The sequence below is a fragment of the Juglans microcarpa x Juglans regia genome, chromosome 5S (assembly GCF_004785595.1).
Source record: "Juglans microcarpa x Juglans regia isolate MS1-56 chromosome 5S, Jm3101_v1.0, whole genome shotgun sequence".
Taxonomy (NCBI): domain Eukaryota; kingdom Viridiplantae; phylum Streptophyta; class Magnoliopsida; order Fagales; family Juglandaceae; genus Juglans; species Juglans microcarpa x Juglans regia.
Window position 1 is genome coordinate 15093218 of NC_054603.1, and position 21344 is coordinate 15114561.

The 21344-nt window shown below is 36.0% G+C and overlaps 1 protein-coding gene across 5 annotated transcripts; it reads left to right on the plus strand.

Moving 5' to 3' along the window:
- The first annotated feature begins 1142 nt into the window (after positions 1-1142).
- LOC121267564 (2-succinylbenzoate--CoA ligase, chloroplastic/peroxisomal-like) lies at positions 1143-11962 on the plus strand. 5 transcript variants are annotated; one of them, XM_041171478.1, is made up of 11 exons: positions 1143-1522; positions 2323-2557; positions 3113-3185; positions 5584-5752; positions 5882-5980; positions 6954-7051; positions 7274-7467; positions 9293-9420; positions 10520-10908; positions 11285-11499; positions 11589-11962. In XM_041171478.1, exons 2-11 carry the CDS (start codon positions 2358-2360, stop codon positions 11716-11718), a joined length of 1695 nt encoding a protein of 564 aa, XP_041027412.1. In that variant the 5' UTR covers positions 1143-1522; positions 2323-2357; the 3' UTR covers positions 11719-11962. The 5 variants fall into 5 exon arrangements, with proteins under 5 accessions (XP_041027412.1, XP_041027411.1, XP_041027413.1 ...); XM_041171477.1 differs by having other exon boundaries at positions 1144-1522; positions 2284-2557; XM_041171479.1 differs by lacking the exon at positions 1143-1522 and adding an exon at positions 4094-4157 and having other exon boundaries at positions 2491-2557.
- The last annotated feature ends 9382 nt before the right edge of the window (positions 11963-21344 follow it).

Here is a 21344-nt window from a genome sequence, read left to right on the forward strand (position 1 = left end):
GACGAGGAGAACGATAGAGAAGGGAATGGCGTAAGGTGTCTTTGGCTAGAAGACGGGTTCAGATGCAGGAGAAAAGAAGAGAAGAGAAGGGAATGGCAGAGGATGATCTCGTTTTGGTCAAGTCTGAGACGAAACACACCACTTCATAAGTTAAGAATTTTCTCCCTCAACATGTCGTTTCATTTGTTACTGTGGCCTGTCAGATCGTTTCGGTGCGCAAGGGTGCGCGAAAACTCCTGGCTTTAGAGTTTTCCTTACAATTTTTCTGAACTTACGAACAAAATATAAAAAAATAATTTAATTTTTTTAAATTTTAAAATAAAAAAATTATTAAAAAGTTACATTATAATAAAAGAAGTGCTACATACACAAAATAGTACAAAAACATAAATTCATAAATTGATATAGTTTCATTAGATCTATTTTACAATAAAAATAATTTTATAATATGAAATACTACATCAAACCACAACAATTTATGAATTCATTTTTACGTAATCTCTTTGTGACGAAAATGTTTCTATTATTCAATTATAGGTTGTGTTTGTTTGTTGAATCAAACTTAATTTATCTCAACTCATTTCAAATCAATTATTGATGAGACTCATTATTTTTTTAACTTTTTATATAAAAAAGTTAAACTCATATCAACTTGCTTTATACATTTTAACTTAAAAAATTAAACTTATTTCAATTTAAAAATATTAAATTCATCTTAATAAAATTTATAATATATTATTATTCACAATTCAATTTAACTAAATTCATCTCAATATCCCATCTTAGCTAAAGACAAACCAGGATGTCTTCTCCAGGGGTATACGAATTTCTCTCTCTCCAGCTTCGTGGTTAAGGATCCTTTTAGGTAGGTCGGAACTACTTAGCACGCCTAGAATTCAAAGGGTGGACCAAATAATACCTTGTTTATTTTTATAATTTATCTTAATTTATTTTATCACTTCTAATAATTATTATAGTTTTTTTAAATTTTTATATAAAATAAAATAAATAATTTAATTTTTTTAAATTTTAAAATAAAAATAATATTAAAAAAATATATTTTAATAATGTTTTATTTAATTTTTTATTTTAATCTTGATTCTCTTATCTTCTTCCATCAAAGAAAACGAGTTGTAATTCAGACCAAGCCCCAAAGGCAAGTCTGCATGTGAAGATCGCGAGTCTTGTCCCATTTTTAGAGAGAGAGAGAGAGCCGTAGAAGTACAAGGTTGGTTGATTCTGGACCAAACATCGAAGATAAAATTTTATAAGATTGATATCACGCAGTCCCGCCCCCCCCCCCCCCCCCCCCCATAAATAATCTGGCTCCCGATCTTCCTCCCCGTTTCAAAACCCTGGCAAGCTTCAGAGGAAGGAACATCCAGCAGAAAGAGGTGGAACTAGCTATCAGTTGGAGCTTACCTTCCCATGCAAGCATTTTTGTATCTCAACTTCCCCAACTGCAAGTCTAAATAGTTCGTTGGAGTCATATTCAGAGCCTTTAGCCAACCAAAATGGGCAGGTTAGTGTAGTACTTTTTAAATTGTTTTGGTCCAAGCAACCTCCGACATTCTGGTAATAAACTACAAATAAGTACTTACTCCTTGCTACTACTATCTTTTGCAACTACCAGTAAAATCTTCCCCTTTCTTTCTTCTGAAATGGGCAAATCTTTATTAAATCCATGAATGATGAGGAAATAAAACAGTACTCCTTTGGCCAAAGGAGAGAGAGAGTAGAAATGGACATTCTGACTATGGCCAAGAACAGTGCTCCTTTGGCCATTGACAGTCAATGAGAAATGACCCATCTAGAGTTATACACTAAGTTACGGTTTAAATAATGAATTGAAATGAGATAAGTTAACTAAAAATTAAATAAAATATTTTAAAAATATTATTTTTTAATATAGTTATTATTTTAAAATTTAAAAAAATTAAATTATTTATTATATTTTATATAAAAATTTAAAAAATTATAGTGATAAAATGTAATATTGTGTCTAAATAGGCACAAGTGACCAATGTAGCACTTATTCAAATAACAAAAGGAATGATATGATAAAGAAAAGCACCATTAATGTTCATAAAACATGAAAAAATAAAACCTCTTCGTCCTTCTTTGGGTTTGCAATTCTTCAATCCTGCTCCTGCACCTACCCTTTTTCAAAGCCATTTCATATACGTGATTTGCATGGATGCTTCGACCACGGACCTGTCTGCTTAATTCTTGTTTAACATAGGTTGGCACTGGTACTAACTAATGAATGGATTGTGGACACAGTATGCAGAGTTCTCAGCACTCTCTTCAGTAACCTCACAGACAAACAGAGAGACAAAGAGGCTCGCAGACACAAGATGGCTAATTACTCGGGGGGACACATTTGCCAATGCCTACGACGGCTGGCGACCGTGCGGCGTAATGCAGTGGTAACGATCAGCGGGGACCGAAGAAAGACAGGTGAACAATTTGTGGAGGACGTTTTGTGTCTGGCTTTTGGGCTGCTGGAACTTGGCATCGGCGCCGGTGACGTTGTCGCCATCTCTGCTTTGAACAGGTTTTCACCATATATATATAAAAAAAGTTATACTACTAACGCTTACAATTTTAAAGCGTGCAATTTCTGTATATTTCTTTCAAATATATATATATATATATATATATATATATATTTTTTATGTTAGCTATCAAATTCCATGTTTTTCGAAAAAAAAATGCTAAGCATCCCATTTTAATTTCCCATTTTATATATTTGTCTTCCGTCTCTTGCTTTCGGTCCTGGAATTCAGACAATTATGAAATTTTCATGAATTTCGTGTTTTTTCATAATGTTTAGATGGTACTTGAAATAACAGAATCTTCTCGTTATAGGATAAATATGAGATATTTTGATCATTGTATTTTTAAGAAAAATCAAACTATTTTGTACTAAAATTTATGCTAACAGAGTAAATCCTATTCCTTATATGAATGCCCTGTAACTAAGATTTTGGGACGTTTTGTTGAAATCCTACCTTTTCTTATTGTTCTTTTAATTTTAGTTGATTGGATTGTCATAGAGACAAAATTGCAAGAGAATCAATCAATGGTGATGAATTTTTATTTGTTACAGTGATTTGTACTTGGAGTGGTTACTTGCCATTGCGTTTGTTGGAGGAATAGCTGCTCCTCTGAATTACCGATGGGTGAGCACCATTTCGTTGATATTGTTTATTTATTTATTATGTTTATTTCTATCTTTTCTCTTTACCATTTTAAAGAAACTAAAATGACCAAGTTGTGGTTTGGTTTGAGATCCCAAATAAGGGTGCTATCCGCCCTATACGGCCGGGTAGCCACCCATCCTGCACCTTGTCCCTGCTTGGATAAGGTAATTAAAAAAAAAAGTGAGCACGGGATGCAGGTTGATTTGAGGAGAGTGAGTCCCACATGCTAAATAAATAGGGATCTACGGGTGTTTTTTGGTAGATTGAAGGGAGGAGATTCTAATGTAGTAGAGCCGTAGAGATGTGGAATGTTAATCTGTTAGCGGTGATAGATCTAGACTACCATGACCGAAAATGATGTTGGACATAAAAATAGGCATGGTGATGGAAGGTAAGGAAAGAAGGAAAGAGAGATAGGAGACTAGTGAAGAGGAGGAGAAAAAGAGGGGGGGTAGGAGGGAGAAGCTAGCTCCTTGCCTTCTCCCTCCAAGTAGCGCACATTCTTGGGGGTTGTGTATATAGAGTGATAGGGAGAACTGAGGAGAAGAATAGCAGCCAGTCGGGCTGTATAGAAATCGACAGGACCAACCATGGCCGAAGTAGACCGGCTGCCGGAGTCTGAAACCGGTAGAAAACCGGTTGGCCGACAGTATAAAATTAAAGAAACCTACGCCGGCCGGTTCGGTTTCAGTCTGAACAAACCGGCCAATTATATATATATTTTATATTATATGTATATAAAACGACGCCGTTTCACTTAGGCATCGTTTTAGTTATGACTTTTATACAAAAAATTAGGTGAAATGGAGGGCGCCGTTTCGAATTGGGATTAATAAGCCCCCCCACCTTCTTCTTCTTCCCCCATCTTCTTCTTCTCCCCTCTATAGGTTTGCTTCTTCCCACCAACGGCAGAACCCGCCGCTCCCCTCCTCCTTCACAGCGACATTAAAGGCAGACCAACGAACCGCACCGACTCATGCCGACACCGAGGCTGCCGATTTGGCTGGTTTTGAACCTCTCAAAAAGCCTTTGGTGTGGCATTGGTTTTGGACTGAACGGCATTGACGACATCGGTTTTCACCCTAGCAGCCAGTACATCTAAAAGATTATTTTAAACTCAAAAGCGGTTTGTTTTCCCTAGGGGTGCTACCCGCTAGGCAGGGTGGAAATGACCACCCCACCCTTGACCTTGTCTTAAGCTGCTATCCATCTGCCCCCGCCGAACAGGCTGCCAAATTTTTCAATCCAATGTGCAGCCAAACCCCAAATATTTAAATCCACACAAATCCAATGCCAAATCTTCATATCCACATCCCAAATGTAGATCAAACTTGAAATAGGTAAATCCAACTACTAATAAAAAAAACATATTTGCAATGAAGACCATCTTTAAGATTATTTGCAATAATAAAACTCTTTCAACAAACGGTTCTTTCTTTTTCATTTGAGCAAAAAAATGACATATACTTTTTGCTTGGGTGAAAAAAATGCGTAATATAAGGGATATAAAATGGCTTCTTCTCGGAAGAGGAGTAAGCCATTTTTCCCCTCATGCACATCATTTCTTTCTATGCACTAGTCATTTTCCATTAGAAAAATTCTACTCATCATCCTTACACCACACGCTGCACATTATTTGTTTTTTTATTTTTTCCATTACCAAGTGTGTGGTGTATAGATTATGAGTAGAACGATACCTTTAGTTTAGAAAGAACAAAATAAAATAAAAATAAAAAATCAAGTGTGGTGTGTGGCATAGGGATGATGAGTAAAAGGACACTTTCCATTAACCTTTCTTTTCATAAAATATCTTTAGCTGAAACAAATTTAGCCGAAAATATTTTCATCTTATAATATATTAGTCTTACTCGGAAAATAATTGTGGTACATTTTAAGTTGCTGTCATTTAAGCGGTTGTCATACGAGTCCGCCTAAAAATGTGGCATATGAAAGTGTGAGAATGAAAAGATATAGAATTAAAAGTAGCATTACTTGAAAGAAAGAGATAATGAGAAATACACTTTGCACCCTTAAACTATTGTGTTTTACATTGCGAACATCAAACTATTAAATCTGACGTATTACAATCTCAAACTACCAAAAACTGACATTTAGCATTATCATTTAATTCTAACCGTTAAGCGTCATTTTTTGTGATTTGAGAACGTTGAGTAATTATTAGGTAAGAGTACAGCCACGTAATACTCATCAATTCTATCATAGGATTTCATGTCATATAAGATTTTTTATTGATGTTTAAATAAAAGTTTTAAATATATGGCATGTCTGTACAAGACATACCACATCATCTGAACTGCAGGATTACCTAAGAATTTTTGGCATATATATGTGTACTTATGTATATTTTAACTAGCAGAGCTTTGATGAAGCAAGATCGGCGATGCTGCTTGTGCAGCCAGTTATACTGGTTACTGATGAGAGCTGTCAGAGCTGGTACTCAAACTTCCAAAATAATGACATAACTTCCCTGAGGTGGCATGTTTCTTTCACTTCTCCCTCTTCGGATTGCATGAAGACATGGAATGGTATATGTTTTTTTTTTCTTTTTTTTTTTTGTGTTCTTGTTTCCGTTGGACATGGTCTGGCCTTTGCAACTTCAATTTCACCCACTATTCTTACAATGTTTCAGTTCCCTCTTTCTAATGTCCCCCCAGTATTAACTACTGAAATTCTCAAGAAGCATTCTGTAACGTCTCTGCCATTGAACTACCGCTGGGCAAGTGAGGGTGCAGTTGTGATTTGCTTCACTTCAGGTATACATTCCATTTATCATCTTTATCTATTTATTTATTTATATATAATTTCTCTGCAGATTTCCATGTTAGTAGAAAAATTTATGAAGACTTTTCCAGGAAAGTCTCTAAGACAGCAGTATATGAGAGTTGTCAGGAGTTGCAGCTTCATATTTTGCATGATTTGCTTTTTGAGAAGAAAAAAATTATTTCTAAGCCTGGTTGTTGGCACATCCAATGCAGTAGTGATGTGGAAGCATTCTATCAGCAAACATAAAAAAGTATTGGTGCTCTTAACTTTTTTTTAACCATAATGGATCCTATAGGTAGTGCTGTGTTTAAGTAGTATATATCTTTCGAGAATTACTTTCAGAAGAGTCATTTGTAGATGATTTTCTTGACTAATTTGGCCTACCCTTATTGTTTTGGAATTGGAAGCAAGTGACAAAAGCTGTACTTAAAGTTGGTATCTGATGAGTTATTAGTCGAACAAATAAAGAAATCTGCACAACATCATGAACTGTGAATCACTAGAACCTTAGATACACCACTTACAAGTTGGTGTTGTGAACACACTATTTACTTTGAGACCCAAAAAAGTTAGAAAATTTTAAAACATATTACTTTTTTGTGTTAGCTGATGTGGTAGGCTTCAATGCCTGTGGTGGGGCTTGTAAATAGATTTTTTCTTGTCAAAATAGTTTTGAGCTGATAGTAGCCACAGCCAGTTTGGAAGTTTGAGAGATTGGAAGGACTACACCAGTTATTGAATGCTTATGGTAGTAGGGTTTGGAAGAAAAAAATACTTGAATGGAATGTACACTTCCTGCTCTGCATAAATTCTACGGCTGAGGCTATTTTATTTCAGGATCACCTCAATGCAATACCTAGTGAAGTTTTCTGAAAATATGCATTCTATATAATCTTCAATGTGAATAAAAGTGGGAGGTTATGGATTTTAGTAGTTTGTATTTGATGGTTCTGTAATGTACAGGAACCTGTGGGAGGCCAAAGGGAGTCACCTTAACCCATGCTGCCTTGATCGTACAATCCTTGGCAAAACTCACCATTGTTGGTTACGATGAGGATGATGTACGGTTTTCCTCAGGATCATGTGCACATATTCGTTTTGTATAAATAAAAGATGATTAGTTTTTGGCTGTTGCAGCAATGAGTTTAATACAACTTCTATATTATAAGGAAAAAAATACAAAATCTAGCAGGGCCAAACATTTTTACATCTAAGTTGATTTGTATGCCTTATTCATCTCATACAGTATGACTTTCAAATTGCTGTTGTTTGGGGATTTGCAGGTTTATTTGCACACAGTGCCACTGTGCCACATTGGTGGTCTCTCATCAGCCATGGCCATGCTAATGGTTGGAGGTTGCCATGTCATAATACCTAAGTTTGAGCCTAAATCAGCCCTCGAAGCCATAGAGCAACACAGAGTAACTTCTCTAATAACCGTCCCTGCAATGATGGCTGATTTTCTTTCTTTAATTAGGTAAATGACACTATACAATATAATTTAGGGACATTTCTGGGACCAAGTTCTTCGCACGGGTTTTTTGTTATATATTACATGTTAGTCTCCAATTTCAATTAATTCAGTACTACATTGGTTTATGAGTATATGATTTTAGCAAGACAAATGTTTATGCAACCTGTATACAAATAACATCATGTGTTAGCTTTAAGATTAGCAAATTATTTTGAAAAAGTTCAAATTTATGAGCCAAATGTTGTATTTGAGTTATTCACATTCAATATGTAGCAATTTTTTTATTTTTATTTTCTCCTAAGGTCAAAGTATCTTGGTACCCAACTTGGTACATGAGGATCTAAACATGCTTCTTTGGTCAAGTTTCATAGGGAACATTTGGTCATTGTCGATCACAATAGAGTCAAGACTTTACATGTGTCCCAAACAAATTTGATAAACAGAATGTGTAGTATGAAGTAGCGGAAGGAGTATGTCAGGACATGTTAAAGAATGTTTGAGATAATTTGGTATGACATGTGTAGCCAAGTCTAGATGGGGATGCTTGGGGAATGAGATAAGATGAGAATTTTATGAATAGTAGTAAGATGGTTTGTGAACAGTAGAGTAGTGAGATAGTTTGAGTTGAGTATTTTTGGGTTTTGAGAAAAGAGAGAGAAAAAGTTGAATAAAAAATATTATAAAGTTAAAATGTTGTTAGAATATAGTTTTTTAATATAATTTTTATTTTGAGATTTGAAAAAGTTGAATTATTTTTTATTTTTTGTATGAAAGTTTGGGAAAGTTGTAATGATTAGTTTGAAAGTATTTGTGTTTGAGTTATGTTTGGGAATGAGATGAGATGAGATGAGATGAGATGAGATGAGATGAGATGTGATGTGATGAAAATAATTTCCAAACATCCCTTTAGAGTTGAAGATTTCTCATGGACGACAGCTAGGGTCAGATGGAGTTGTAGTTGCTTGGAGGTCTGGAGATGGTGATCTGTAGAGTATAACTGAATCAGGCAGATAAGCCCAAGTGAAGCCTCGAACAAAATTATTTCCAAATATGGTATTAATACAAATGTTGCAGTTGCTTACATACAAAGTGCAGTCCAAACGGGTGATGCTTTTAAGACAAACTCGTGGTCTCACAAAAATCCTTGGATGTGTCATTGCAGACTCAGTGTTAGGAAAAACTTCCATTCCAAAGATTTTGACTTCTCTAAGGACTCTAATTGCTTGTCAATCCATTTAAAGTGACTCTAGGCGCATAATTCAATGAGTTTATAACCATATTATGTGTGCCATGAGTTTTTATTTTCATTTAGTTTTTAGTTTTCTCCTAGAGGTTGGTTAAACCACACCATATATATTGCAACTAGGCACCAATGTTTCGGGAATATGAAGCTCATATAGAAGAATTAACTAGAGGTTTTGGGACTATTGTGGTAAGAGGAAAAAGCTTTGGCCATTGATCTTGTGATGATTACTTTTAAATTATTGTTCTTCCGAATATGTTAATGAAAAATATTCATCCCTCTAGATGTGAATTATTAGTTGTTGGCAATCTTCAATATGTAATGTTCAGTCAATTTTGCTACTTAGAGTACTTGAGACAAACAATCTCCCAACTATTTGCACAACAATCAAGCCCCTTGTTTCACTACTTTTCCTTCGTATCTCCTCCGATTTTTTTAATGGATAGTTCTGTCTCCTTCTAGATCATCTATATAATGTTCTCATTCAAATTTTCATTTCATTCGGAAAATTTAATACTTCTGCCATGTCATAATGTTTTCATGTCGTATGCTAGTTCTTTTAATCATGTTGGATGGATTTTCCAGGCAGAAGGAAAATTGGAAAGGGAAGGATACTGTGAAGAAGATATTAAATGGAGGTGGAAGCCTGTCAATTGAGCTTATCAAGGATGCCACTTTATTCTTCCCAAGAGCTAAGCTTCTCACAGCTTATGGTTAGTATCTCTTATGGCCCTTTGTTCATCGATTCTTTTGATATGATAATTCTACTGGAAAGTTATTGAGATCTTAGCATATGTTTGGAAGAAACTTCAAGTGAGTGCGGCTTCCAATCGCCAATCTCAATTTCAGCCATATACTTGAGGGAGAAAGAATGAAGAGCTTTTAAAATGAAAACTTCTCCTTGGTAAACAAATAGTTGACTTCAATGATTTTATCTTCACTCTTAATGTTTTCTGTATTTAACTCTTGTACCCACAATGACCAGGCAGGTTACTTTTAATACTTACTATCAGTTTATGATTAAGCTCAAAATGACCTTTGGGCAAGATGCATGGCACCTTCACTGCCCTAAGTCTGGTTGGTGGATCAGATCAGGATTTGAGTCCACGTAGATGTATGCACAAATATCCAATAAAAAAAAATACTAAGCTTTAGCATGTAAAGTTGGCAAAGGAAAAGCCTACTGTAAACATGTCCTTGGCTCGTAATCCATCCTGTTAACTAGCTGATGGAGCCATGTTCAAGTTAAGTTGCCATGTGCAGTAATTTCCCACACCAGATCAGCTTGGGCTTCTGAACATTTCTGCATGATGCTCTATGGATTAATGAAATTTCCATATGAGAATGTCACAATTAAATCTTCTATCCTTGCCGATGAGCTGGGTCAATTTCTTGTGTGAACAAGTGAATACAAATAAAAGTTAAATCATAAGTATTTTTTATTCTAACTGATGTGGCATGCTCCCACATTGGTGGTGTACTTGGTATTTTAATAAGGGAGCTTGCAAACAGATTTTTTTCATATAAAACCTAAAGCTAAACAAAGTCAATAATGTTTTATCAACTTGACTTCAACCTAGCTGAGTTAGATCTTGCCCAGCTGTCTGCCTATGTCAATTGCAAAGTGTCAGCACTTTGGTCAACTTGTCTTAACTAGATACCTTTAGAACATAAGCTAGCTCTTAACTGCATGAATGTAAGATAACTATTGCAGTTGGTTATCGAATTTATAGACATTTCTGTGCTTTCTATCCCAAAATATTTTGTTTTTTGTTTTTGCAATATGTAATGTTGTTATTCAAAATTTTGAAGGAATGTCAGAGACATGCTCTTCGCTGACCTTCATGACCCTTCATGATCCAAGAATGGAAACATCCAGCCAGCACATTAAGACTATTGCTGAAACAAAACATACATCCGTTCACCAAACACAAGGTTTTTGTGTTGGCAAGCCTGCACCTCATGTTGAATTAAAGATATGTACAGATGGCTCTTCTCACGTTGGAAGAATTTTAACTAGAGGTCCACATGTAATGCTTGGTTACTGGGGTCAAATTCCAGCAGTGGCATCTGATTCTACTAATGAAATCTGGCTTGACACTGGTGACATTGGGTCCATCGACAAGAATGGTAATTTATGGCTAACTGGACGTGCAAATGGTAAAATTAAGAGTGGAGGGGAGAACATTTACCCCGAAGAGGTATTAGTTAAATTAATGAGTTCTGGTACTTATAAGTCGGTGTACAAACATACTACTTACTGTAGGACCCATTACAGTTATAAGAAATGCCAAAACACTAATACTAACTAATGCAGTAAGATTCTACACAGATGGTGCGTTTGGTGTGTCAATAAGTGGACTTTCAAATATATTTTCTCTAACCCTTACTCTACTGAAATGTTGAGTAATTTAAAAAATAATAAAGCTAACATATTGCATTTCCCATTCCCATGAAATGGTGATCAGAGAAGCAGAAAATGGGTCATAACATTCACTAGGGCTTTCGTTTCTTTAAAATTTTTAAACTGTAATTGATATGTGGCTACTAAAAGTATAGGTGTTTGGTTATGACTAGGTGGAGGCAATCCTGTTACAACATCCTGGGATAATTGGCATTGTCATTGTTGGGATTCCTGATGCTAGACTGACAGAGATGGCTATTGCTTGTATTCGGTTGACAGAAAATTGGCTTTGGTCTGATACAAGCTTTATACATTCGGCAGAAAATGGAAGGCTAGTCTTATCCACTGAAATTCTTCTACGCTACTGTAGAGAAAAGAATATAACTGGGTATGCATCCAACAGATGTATTGGTTTTTGTATATGCTGTATTATTAAGATGGATTTTTTATTCAGTGTTTCCTTTTGTTTTTCCAAAGGTTCAAGATACCCAAGATGTTCATTTTATGGGAGAAACCGTTTCCACTCACAACAACTGGGAAAATAAAAAGAGACCAAGTTCGAAGAGAAGTTATGTCTCATCTGCAATCATTGCATAGCAATTTATGACCATTTGGCCTCATTTGATTGTTTAGAGCACCACATCCAGATGCTTAGGTGAGGATCTACCCATGTTCTTCTTGGCCAATAGCGCACATATATGTGGAAGAAGCAAGCCTTAGTCTGGGACAGCAAGTGTGGATCTTTTGAAGAGTTGTTTTGGTTATTGTACCAAAACAAAATATATTTTTAATCACATATTACTATATGATTTCAATTCAAATTATATGATAATGCAATTCAATTTAAATGAGATATATATGCCTATAGAAATGGTAAACATGCAGATGAATATGATGACAGACTCATTGGATAATGTTTTGGTCAAGATAATTAAAACATGTATTGTATTAACACATACAAACTATTTCCAAACTGTTTGATTTACTGGATACTTATTGTTACAGAAAGATAAACTACATAAATAAAAGATACATCATAAGTATTTAATGCTATCTTGGCATCGCAGAAGTAATCTTTGGTCATATCTTGAGTAATGATCATCAGGTGTTCACGATCTTGAAAACGTTGAGAAGAGTTTCCATTTGTAGGTGCAGGTTGATGTTTATCTCTTGTATTATCTGAAGTGTGGTTATCTGCTACTTAGTCTGGAGTGTAGTCTTTACTAGCCCCCCCAGCAAGCTGAGGGAAGGGGGAATTGCATCCATAAGCTTGGATTTCAATTAAAAAAAATAATGGAGCAAACCCTATTGTGAACATGTCTGCAACTTGGTCCTTGGTAAATTTCACAAGAAAATCACAGGTGACAGTCTTCTCTACGACAAAGCTCCACTTGATCAGTATGTTTCTAAGAGTGGAAAAATGGAATATAGGCTCTTGCAAGAGCACTGAAATTGTCGCCCAAAATAAAATGATTAGAGCGAGACACAGATCCTTGAACAGAATTGCCAACTTGTAGAGCTCAATTAGTGACAATGGCCAAAGTACGATACTCGGCCTTTGTGCTTGGTAATGATACTACTACCTGTTTCTTAGCATTCCAAGATATAAGAGAATTGCTGAACGTAGGGGGGACTGTCTGCCATTTGGGGTTCTACCCCATTTCTTAGCATTCCAAGATATAAGAGAATTGCTGAACGTAGGGGAGATTGTCTGCCATTTGGGGTTCTACCCCAGTTAAGAGTCACAAAAGGCTGTGACTGAAGATTACTCAATGTATGAAAGAGACCATAGCTTACAGAACCTTTCTGTAATGAGCCCCTTTTCCTGAGTATGAATTACCAAGACCTAGAGAGAGAAGATCCAAGAAGTAGAGAGAGAGAGAATTACAGACGAGAATGCGAGGGAAATTCTGCTGAAAACAATTCCTACCCTTTTACTTCATTGCTTCTGTTTTTATAGTTGACAATTAATAGAACGGCACCGTATTGTGCTTCCTTAACAGATTACACTTAACACAACGACATCGTTCAATTACACTTCATTAAGCCAAAACGACAACTAATCTCACCACGACTTGTCGTATTGCCAACTTCTTAACTAACAAAACTAACTTCCCATTCTTATTTCTGCTGCTGTATGTGATTCTTCCCACGAGCCTTCAACAACTCTAGCTGCTGCTGCACACAATCTCCTCAATAATGCTCAACCTCTGGACCCTTACATACCCCTCTCATTCAAAGCACTTTGCCCACAAGGTGAGGGTAACTATGCCTTAATTGCCAATAAGGTTCCCACATAGCCTGGTCAGCATCAGGTCCTTCCCACTGAACTAAAACTTCTACCATTGCTCTGTTGTTCACCTTCTTGCTACGGCGCTGTAGAATATTTTGAGGCTCAGGTGCAATTTCTCCTTGAACATCTACTGGAGGCAATGTTGTCAAAGGAGAAATATGTTGTCCAACTTTTTTCTTTAAACAAGAGACATGGAAAACATGATGTAGCTGTGATTGTGGAGGTAACTCAAGGTGATAAGCCACCTGTCCAATCCTTTCCAAAATTTGAAAAGGACCAAAAAACTTAGGTGATAGTTTCATGTTTCTCCTTATTGCCAAGGACTTCTGTCTATAAGGCTGAAGCCTTAAATAGACCCAATCCCCCACTGCAAAAGTTTTCTCAATACGCTGTTTATCATACTGGAATTTCATTCTCTCTTGTGCCAACAACATATTAGTCTTCAAAATGTCTAATATCTGTTCACGAGACTTCAACAATTCTTCCACAGCTTGATTAGATGAGAGACCTGGAACATAGCCTCGAAGTGGAGTAGGTGGAACACCATAAACTGCCTCATAGGGAGTGAGCTTAGTGGAGGTATGGAAATTGGTATTGTACTACCATTCAGCCAAAGCCAACCACTCAGACCATTGTCTTGGTTTATCACCTGAAAAGCACCTCAAAAATTGCTCTAAACACTTGTTTACAGCCTCAGTTTGACCATCACTCTAGGATGGTATGCTGAAGAATAAGCCAGATTGACACCTTGTAGCTTGAAGAACTCCTTCCAAAAGGAACTGAGGAAGGTAGAGCCGCAATCTGAAACAATGGATTTTGGCATGCCATGTAATTTAAAAACATGGTCCAAGAAAACTGAGGCCACTTTAACTGCTATGAAATGATGTTTTAAAGGCAAGAAATGAGCATAGTTCGAAAGCCTGTCAACAATCACCATAATAACTGAGTAGTCTTTAGACATGGGCAATCCCTCCACAAAATCCATGGATATCAGTCCAAACTGCTTGAAGGACTTTCAAGGGTTGCAGCAATCCCGCTGGATGGACATTTTCAACTTTATTTCTTTGGCAAACTTCACACTCCTTGATGAGTTTCTTTATCTCAGTCTTCATACCAGGCCAATAGAAGTCAGACCTTGCTCTCTGCAGTGACTTATGAAAGCCTGAGTGACCTGCAGCAGGGCTTGCATGAATAAAATGCAATATCCTGGCTTTTAAGTCAGCACAGTCAGGAATATACAACCTTCCTTTCTTGAACAAAACTCCTCTAATAGAAAATGATGAATTTGTTATAGGGTCCTGTTGTAAAATCACAAACTGCTACTGCACAACTTGATCTTTAGCATATGCCCTTTTAATTTCTTCTACCCAAGTAGGGTTTGGAACAGATATGGCTAGCACAGAATGAACATTCTCATACTAATCTTTTCTAGACAAAGCGTCTGCTACTTTGTTTTCCACTCACTTTTTGTATTCCACAGAAAAGTCATAGCCAAGCAATTTAGAAAGCCACTTCTGTTGAGCAGGTGTTCCCACCTTCTGTTCCAACAAGTACTTCAAGCTTTGATGATCAGTTCTGATAATGAATGAGCCACCCAACAAATAAGGCCTCCACTTTTTGATTGCCAAAAGCAAAGCCAAAAATTCCTTTTCATATGTTGATAACTGCAGGTTTTTTCCCTTCAAAGCTTGGCTTAAGAAAGCCAAAGGCCTTTGCTCTTGCATCAATACAACCCCTACACCACTGCCACATGCATCACATTCAATCACAAATACTTTAGAAAAATCTGGCAGTGACAACACAGGAGGCTGTGTTACAGCTTGTTTCAATTCTTCAAATGCTTTAGTTGCTTCCTCAAACCATTTAAAAGCTTCCTTCTTCAACAAAGCTGTTAATGGATCAGCTATGATGCCATAATCTCGAATAAACTTTCTGTAGTAGCCAGTCAACCCTAAAAACCCTCTCAATGCTTCAACAGATTTAGGCACTGGCCATTTGATCATTGATTCTATCTTTTTCTGATCTGCCTTGACCCCTTCTTTAGAAATGAGATGCCCCAAGTACTCAATCTCAAGGCAAGCAAAGTGACACTTAGATCTCTTTGCATACAATTGATGGTCTTGTAAGGTATTCAAGACAGTGGCTAAATGCTTCAAATGGGACTGCAAATCTCTACTGTATACCAGTATATCATCAAAGAAAACAATGACAAATTTCCTTAAAAATGGTCTAAAGACATCATTCATAAGACCTTGAAATGTGGAGGGCGCATAAGTGAGTCCAAAGGGCATTACAAGGAACTCATAATGACCCTCATGTGTTCTAAATGCTGTCTTGGAAATGTCATCCTCCCTCATGCGAATTTGATGGTAGCCTGACCTTAAATCAAGCTTGGAAAAAACAGTTGCCCCAAAAAGTTCATCAAGCAATTCATCCACCACTGGTATAGGGTATTTATTTTTAATTGTGGCCTCATTAAGCACCCTACAATCTATGCACATTCGCCAAGAACCATCCCCCTTCCTCACTAGAAGGACAGGTGAAGAAAATAGTGACTGACTTGGTCTAATGACACCAGATTGTAGCAGCTCTTTAACTATTTTTTCAATTTCATTCTTTTGGTAATAAGGATATCTATATGGCCTCACATTCATTGGTGTAGAATCTTTTTTAGGAAGTATTTGATGATCATGAGACCTCTGTGGAGGTAAGCCTCTTGGCTCATCAAAAACTGACTGAAATTTGGCTAACAGATTCAAGACATCCTGAGGTACATCATGCAACACCTCTTGAGACTGAACTGCAGTTATTTGCAAAAATATTCCCTTCCTCTCCATTGAAGAGAGTTTGGTAACCTCAACATCATCAACAAGGTTGCTAGAATTGGAAGTTAATGCTTTTAAACAAGTCAAAACTCTTTTGTAAGTGAACTGCATACTCAACTTGCCAAAATCCCAAAGGATTGGGCCTAATGACAACAACCATTGAACTCCTAACACTAAGTCACAACCACCCAAATTTAAGGTAAGTAAATCAGATACAAAGGTTGTACCTTGTATATGTAGTGCTACATTACTACATTTCCCATCACTAGCCACCATATCACCATTTGCAATTCTGACTTGCAAAGGATCATATTGCTGTATTGCCAGTCCACATTTACTTGCCACTGCAGTATCCACGAAATTATGGGTACTGCCAGAATCTATCAAGATAGTCAACCTTCTTTTTTGAATATGGCCAAGAATTTTCATTGTTTTTGGACTTGGTGTTCCCACTAAGGCTTGAACTGAAATTGAAGCAACACCAGCAACTCCTTTCATCTGCTGACCATCATTTTCCTGTGACTGCTCAGTTTCTTCCTCTAATTCGCATGACTCCATTTGAGATAAGTCCATACCCTCCAAAACATACACTCTTGGTTTTGCACATTTGTGGCCTTGATAATATTTCTCCTCAAAGAAATAACATAGTCCCTTCTTCCTTCTATCTTGCATCTGAGTTTCGGAGATCCTTTGGAAAGGCATTTTAGAAATAGCCTGCCCTCGAGGAGGTGGTCCCAAAATGGAAGGTGCCTGCATTGACTTCTACACACTAGTCCCCGACTCATATGAGGTGGCCTTCCACACCTTCCTTATGCTCCAAATATTCTGTTCTTGAATCTTGGCCAATCCAAATGCATCATTCAAGTTCTTAGGATTAAACATCTTTACAGTAAACCTCACCTCATCTTTCAAGCCACTTATAAAGCAACTTAGCTTATTCTTCTCAGAAATTCCTTTGAGTCTATTAGAAATCAAATCAAATTCTGTCTTATAGGCTGTTACTGTACTTACTTGCTTCAACCGTGTAAGAGCCTCCATTGAATCATCATAAACAGAGAATCCAAATCTTACTTGCAATGCTTGAGTAAATTCATCCCAAGAACGAAATAGACCTGCTTCAGTAGAATTCTAAAACCACAACAAGGCTTCCTCCTCCATATAAAAGGAAGCGAAGAAGATCCTTTGTCCTAGAGGTACTTGATGGTACAAAAAGTATTGGTTAGCCTTATACACCCAGGCTACAGGATTTCCACCAGAAAACCTAGGAAACTCCACTTTTATGTTTTTAAAAATTCCTCTATCAACTTGTTCACGGCCAGGTACTTCTTCACTGTCTTCATGCATTTCTTCATGTTCCATTGATCCATTGACTGATATTCTTGAGATCTGTTGTAGCACTTCTGCAAACCTTTTATCCTGATTCTCCCTATAGATTCTTGCAGTTTCCTGTTGCTGTACCAGAACAGCAATTGTATCCTCAAGCTGCTTCTGATGTCGATCTTGTTGCTGTATAAGATTATTCAAGGAATCCACCACTTGTGCATAGGATCGCGTGCCTTCAGTCATGACTACTGATACCAATAATGAGCCCATTTTCCTGAGTATGAATTACCAAGACCTAGAGAGAGAAGATCCAAGAAGTAGAGAGAGAGAGAGAGAATTACAGACGAGAATGCGAGGGAAATTCTGCTGAAAACAATTCCTACCCTTTTACTTCATTGCTTCTGTTTTTATAGTTGACAATTAATAGAACGGCACCGTATTGTGCTTCCTTAACAGATTACACTTAACACAACAACATTGTTCAATTACACTTCATTAAGCCAAAACGACAACTAATCTCACCACTACTTGTCGTATTGCCAACTTCTTAACTAACAAAACTAACTTCCCATTCTTATTTCTGCTGTTGCATGTGATTCTTCCCACGTGCCTTCAACAACTCTAGCTGCTGCTGCACACAATCTCCTCAATAATGCTCAACCTTTGGACCTCAAGTATTGCTTGACTCATTTTGCTGCAAGGAAGTGGGTTTATGCACGTGCTGGTAATCTGATTGATAGTATAAGGCTTCTCAAATCTTCTACATGTTCTGTATGGAAGAGCACCAACAACACCGCTGAACTCAGCTGAATCAGCGAGCCAATCACTATCAGATTTAGGTCTCGTTTGGACGTTGAGCTGAGTTGAGATGAGTTGAGTTTTTTTTATGAATAATAGTGTGTTGGGATGGTGGAGTGAGTTTTGTGGAGCTCATCTAAGATGAGTTTAGATGTGTTTGGATGTTAAGATAAGTTTAGATGTATTTATGAGAAATTGAAAAAGGTAATGGGTCTTGCGTGTAAAGTGGTGTTGAGTTGAGATGAGTTTAGTGATTTGAGAGTTAAGTATTTGGATGTTAGATTTAGCTTAAAATTAGACTGATTTAAGTTCAGTCCAAGTTTCAAACGAGGCCTGACAACTTGGACCTTGAAGAACATGAAGACTTGGAAAGTTTATCAACCAACATTTGAGTATTATGAAGATCTATGAAGCGTTCAGGTTATGCCAACAAAGAAATTGAGAGGGCCTGTATCTTTAATGAGATACTCCAACTATGGTTAAGATGGATTAAATAACTAAAGAATGTGTGCCTGTAATGATTTTGCCATCGATATAAATGAGTATAAATACATGAATGTTATGACTAAGAAACAAAAGTCACAGTCAACAATGGATGTTATAGAATCGATATTTAGCAGAGAAGAAGAGTGTCGATTGAACCAAGCTCCTTAGAGCTTGTTTTAAGACATAATCTGGATGTTCAGTATCTCAAGATGCCTAAGGTTGTTTTATGGACACCACTTCCATCAATGAACCATGTTAAAAGGCATTGGATACATCCAAATGCCTGAGCCATGAGAAGTATGTATACAACCAAATCAACAATATACGAACTGTGGATGGTGGTCTATTTGACAATTTTGATCAAACCCCTTTGCACTAATCTTGCCTTGAAATAATCCACCAAGCCATCTGGTTTCTATTTTAGCCAAGATACTTGTCTGTTTTTTATTGCATTATTGAGAGAGGATGTGGATAGAGGAACTGTAGCGTTAGAGGGGTCGGATTTAGAAAGATTCTTCTTACAACTAATTACAGGATATTTTGTGTCAATGGCCTGTGGCTCGACTTGCATCTATCTATCCATCTTGATCCTTAAAGGACCATGGGATTTTAAACTGGTGGGTTTTTTCTTTCTTTTTTTTGTTAAAAAGATAGCATCCAGTAATTTATTAATGAATCATCATTTATGACAGTGGAATACTGTGAGTACAACCTATGACTCCTTGACACCTGACGGTAACATTAAAAACCAAAACCCACAAAGTCGTAAAACCTCATCTCCAATGCCCTCAAAATTGCCTGGCCAAAAAAAAAAGTTATAGGAAATTGTAATTAGTGAATGGCTTTTGATTGAGTGACTATGGGGAGAGATACAAACTACAATAAGTATGTTGTAATTGTTAGGTATAGCATATTGAATGGTAGTGGGAAAGGAGTCAAGTACAGCAATATTAGGAGTAGGAGATATGGTAAAATGGGGTTATTTGGTATTGTAGGTAGTATAAGGGAAGCAAATTAATTGAGGAGTTTTTGAAGATGTTTTGTACTGCAACCTCAAATTTTATGACTTGTGTATATCACAATCTATACTTTTTTATTTTTTCAAGACATATCTCAACTTAAAAAATAGTTGATTAAGTTGAGAAATGGTCATAATCATTATTTGATGAGAATGACAATAAGCATGAGGAGGAAGTACAAATATATATATATATATATATATATATTCCGAGTATTTGTATACTACTTAAGAATGTATATCGACTGGTATTTTCTCTGAGTATTTGGTTGACTTTCGAAATCTACAACCCACATGGGGTTTTCTTTTTAAGTAGTGATAAATATACAATACTTTTCACAACATATGTTATAAAATAAGGGTATTTTTTGTAAAATAATGTTAGTTTTATAAGATATTTTATAAAAATATTCTTCATTTTAAAATATTATTACGTAAAATATTGTGTAAAGTATTGTGTGTTTATCATTTTTCTTTTCTACATGAATGGTTTTAAAATTATGTTTGCTGAGGAATCCAAAACAAACTCATAGGTGGGTCGGACAATTGGTCCAAATAATATATATATATATATATATATATATATATTTTGAACCACATATGCATGTATGTGTGCATAATAGGTTCAAATATATACATATATAAGAAAGGTCTGAACCACATCACATCAAATGCATCATTTCATAATTATATATTAATATGTATCACAAAAATAATTATATTTACAAACCGGTTTGAGTAGAATAACTCGATCTAAATAGAAATCTTTATTTACAAATTAAGGCTTCGTTTAGTTCTTAAACACATTTCAATTCATCTCAACTCATCATTACAATTTTTTCAAATTTTAATATAAAATATAATAAACAATTCAACTTTTTTAAATATCAAAATAATAATAATATTAAAAAATAATATTTTAATAATATTTTATTATCTCAACTCAATTCAGTTTAATATCTAAACGCAACTTAAGTCTTATCATGTGACTGTATATAAGGTCTTATATCACTGCAGGATATTACAGTTAAAAATAAGTGACATAACATTTTCATTCAAAAATTAAAGAAGTAAATTTATAATTTTAGTAGGGCTCGTATGATAAAATTCCATTGGTGCTTGGATGTTCCAAACTTCTTCAATGTGAACAGATCTGTTGAATGAAGAATACAAGATCTGCAGAAACATAAAGATAAAACACTAGTGATCATGATTGTTATATAAACAACTACTATTCTTGTGGGGGCTGGACACAGTGCTGTCAAAGATTCTTAAATAAAAATCTTGGTGTAATTAATAGAGCAATCCCACAATAATTAGTTAAAATCTCCCCCTGCCTAGTACATGAGTTGAAATTGTATTATGCTTGGCCCACAACCTGTAACTAAACTCCTTAGTTGCTTAATTTATTCTCAGTAAAGTTCTTTAAAAATAAAAAAATGATTTCCCATCATAAGTTCCCATGATGAAATGGCCATTCTATTCATCAT

Coding starts and splice junctions, on each gene's coding strand:
- LOC121267564 (XM_041171478.1), top strand. CDS start 2,358: ATGGCTAATTACTCGGGGGGACACATTTGCCAATGCCTACGACGGCTG. Junction 9,421..10,519: donor TAAGCTTCTCACAGCTTATG/GTTAGTATCTCT, acceptor AAAATTTTGAAG/GAATGTCAGAGACATGCTCT. Junction 10,909..11,284: donor AGAACATTTACCCCGAAGAG/GTATTAGTTAAA, acceptor GGTTATGACTAG/GTGGAGGCAATCCTGTTACA.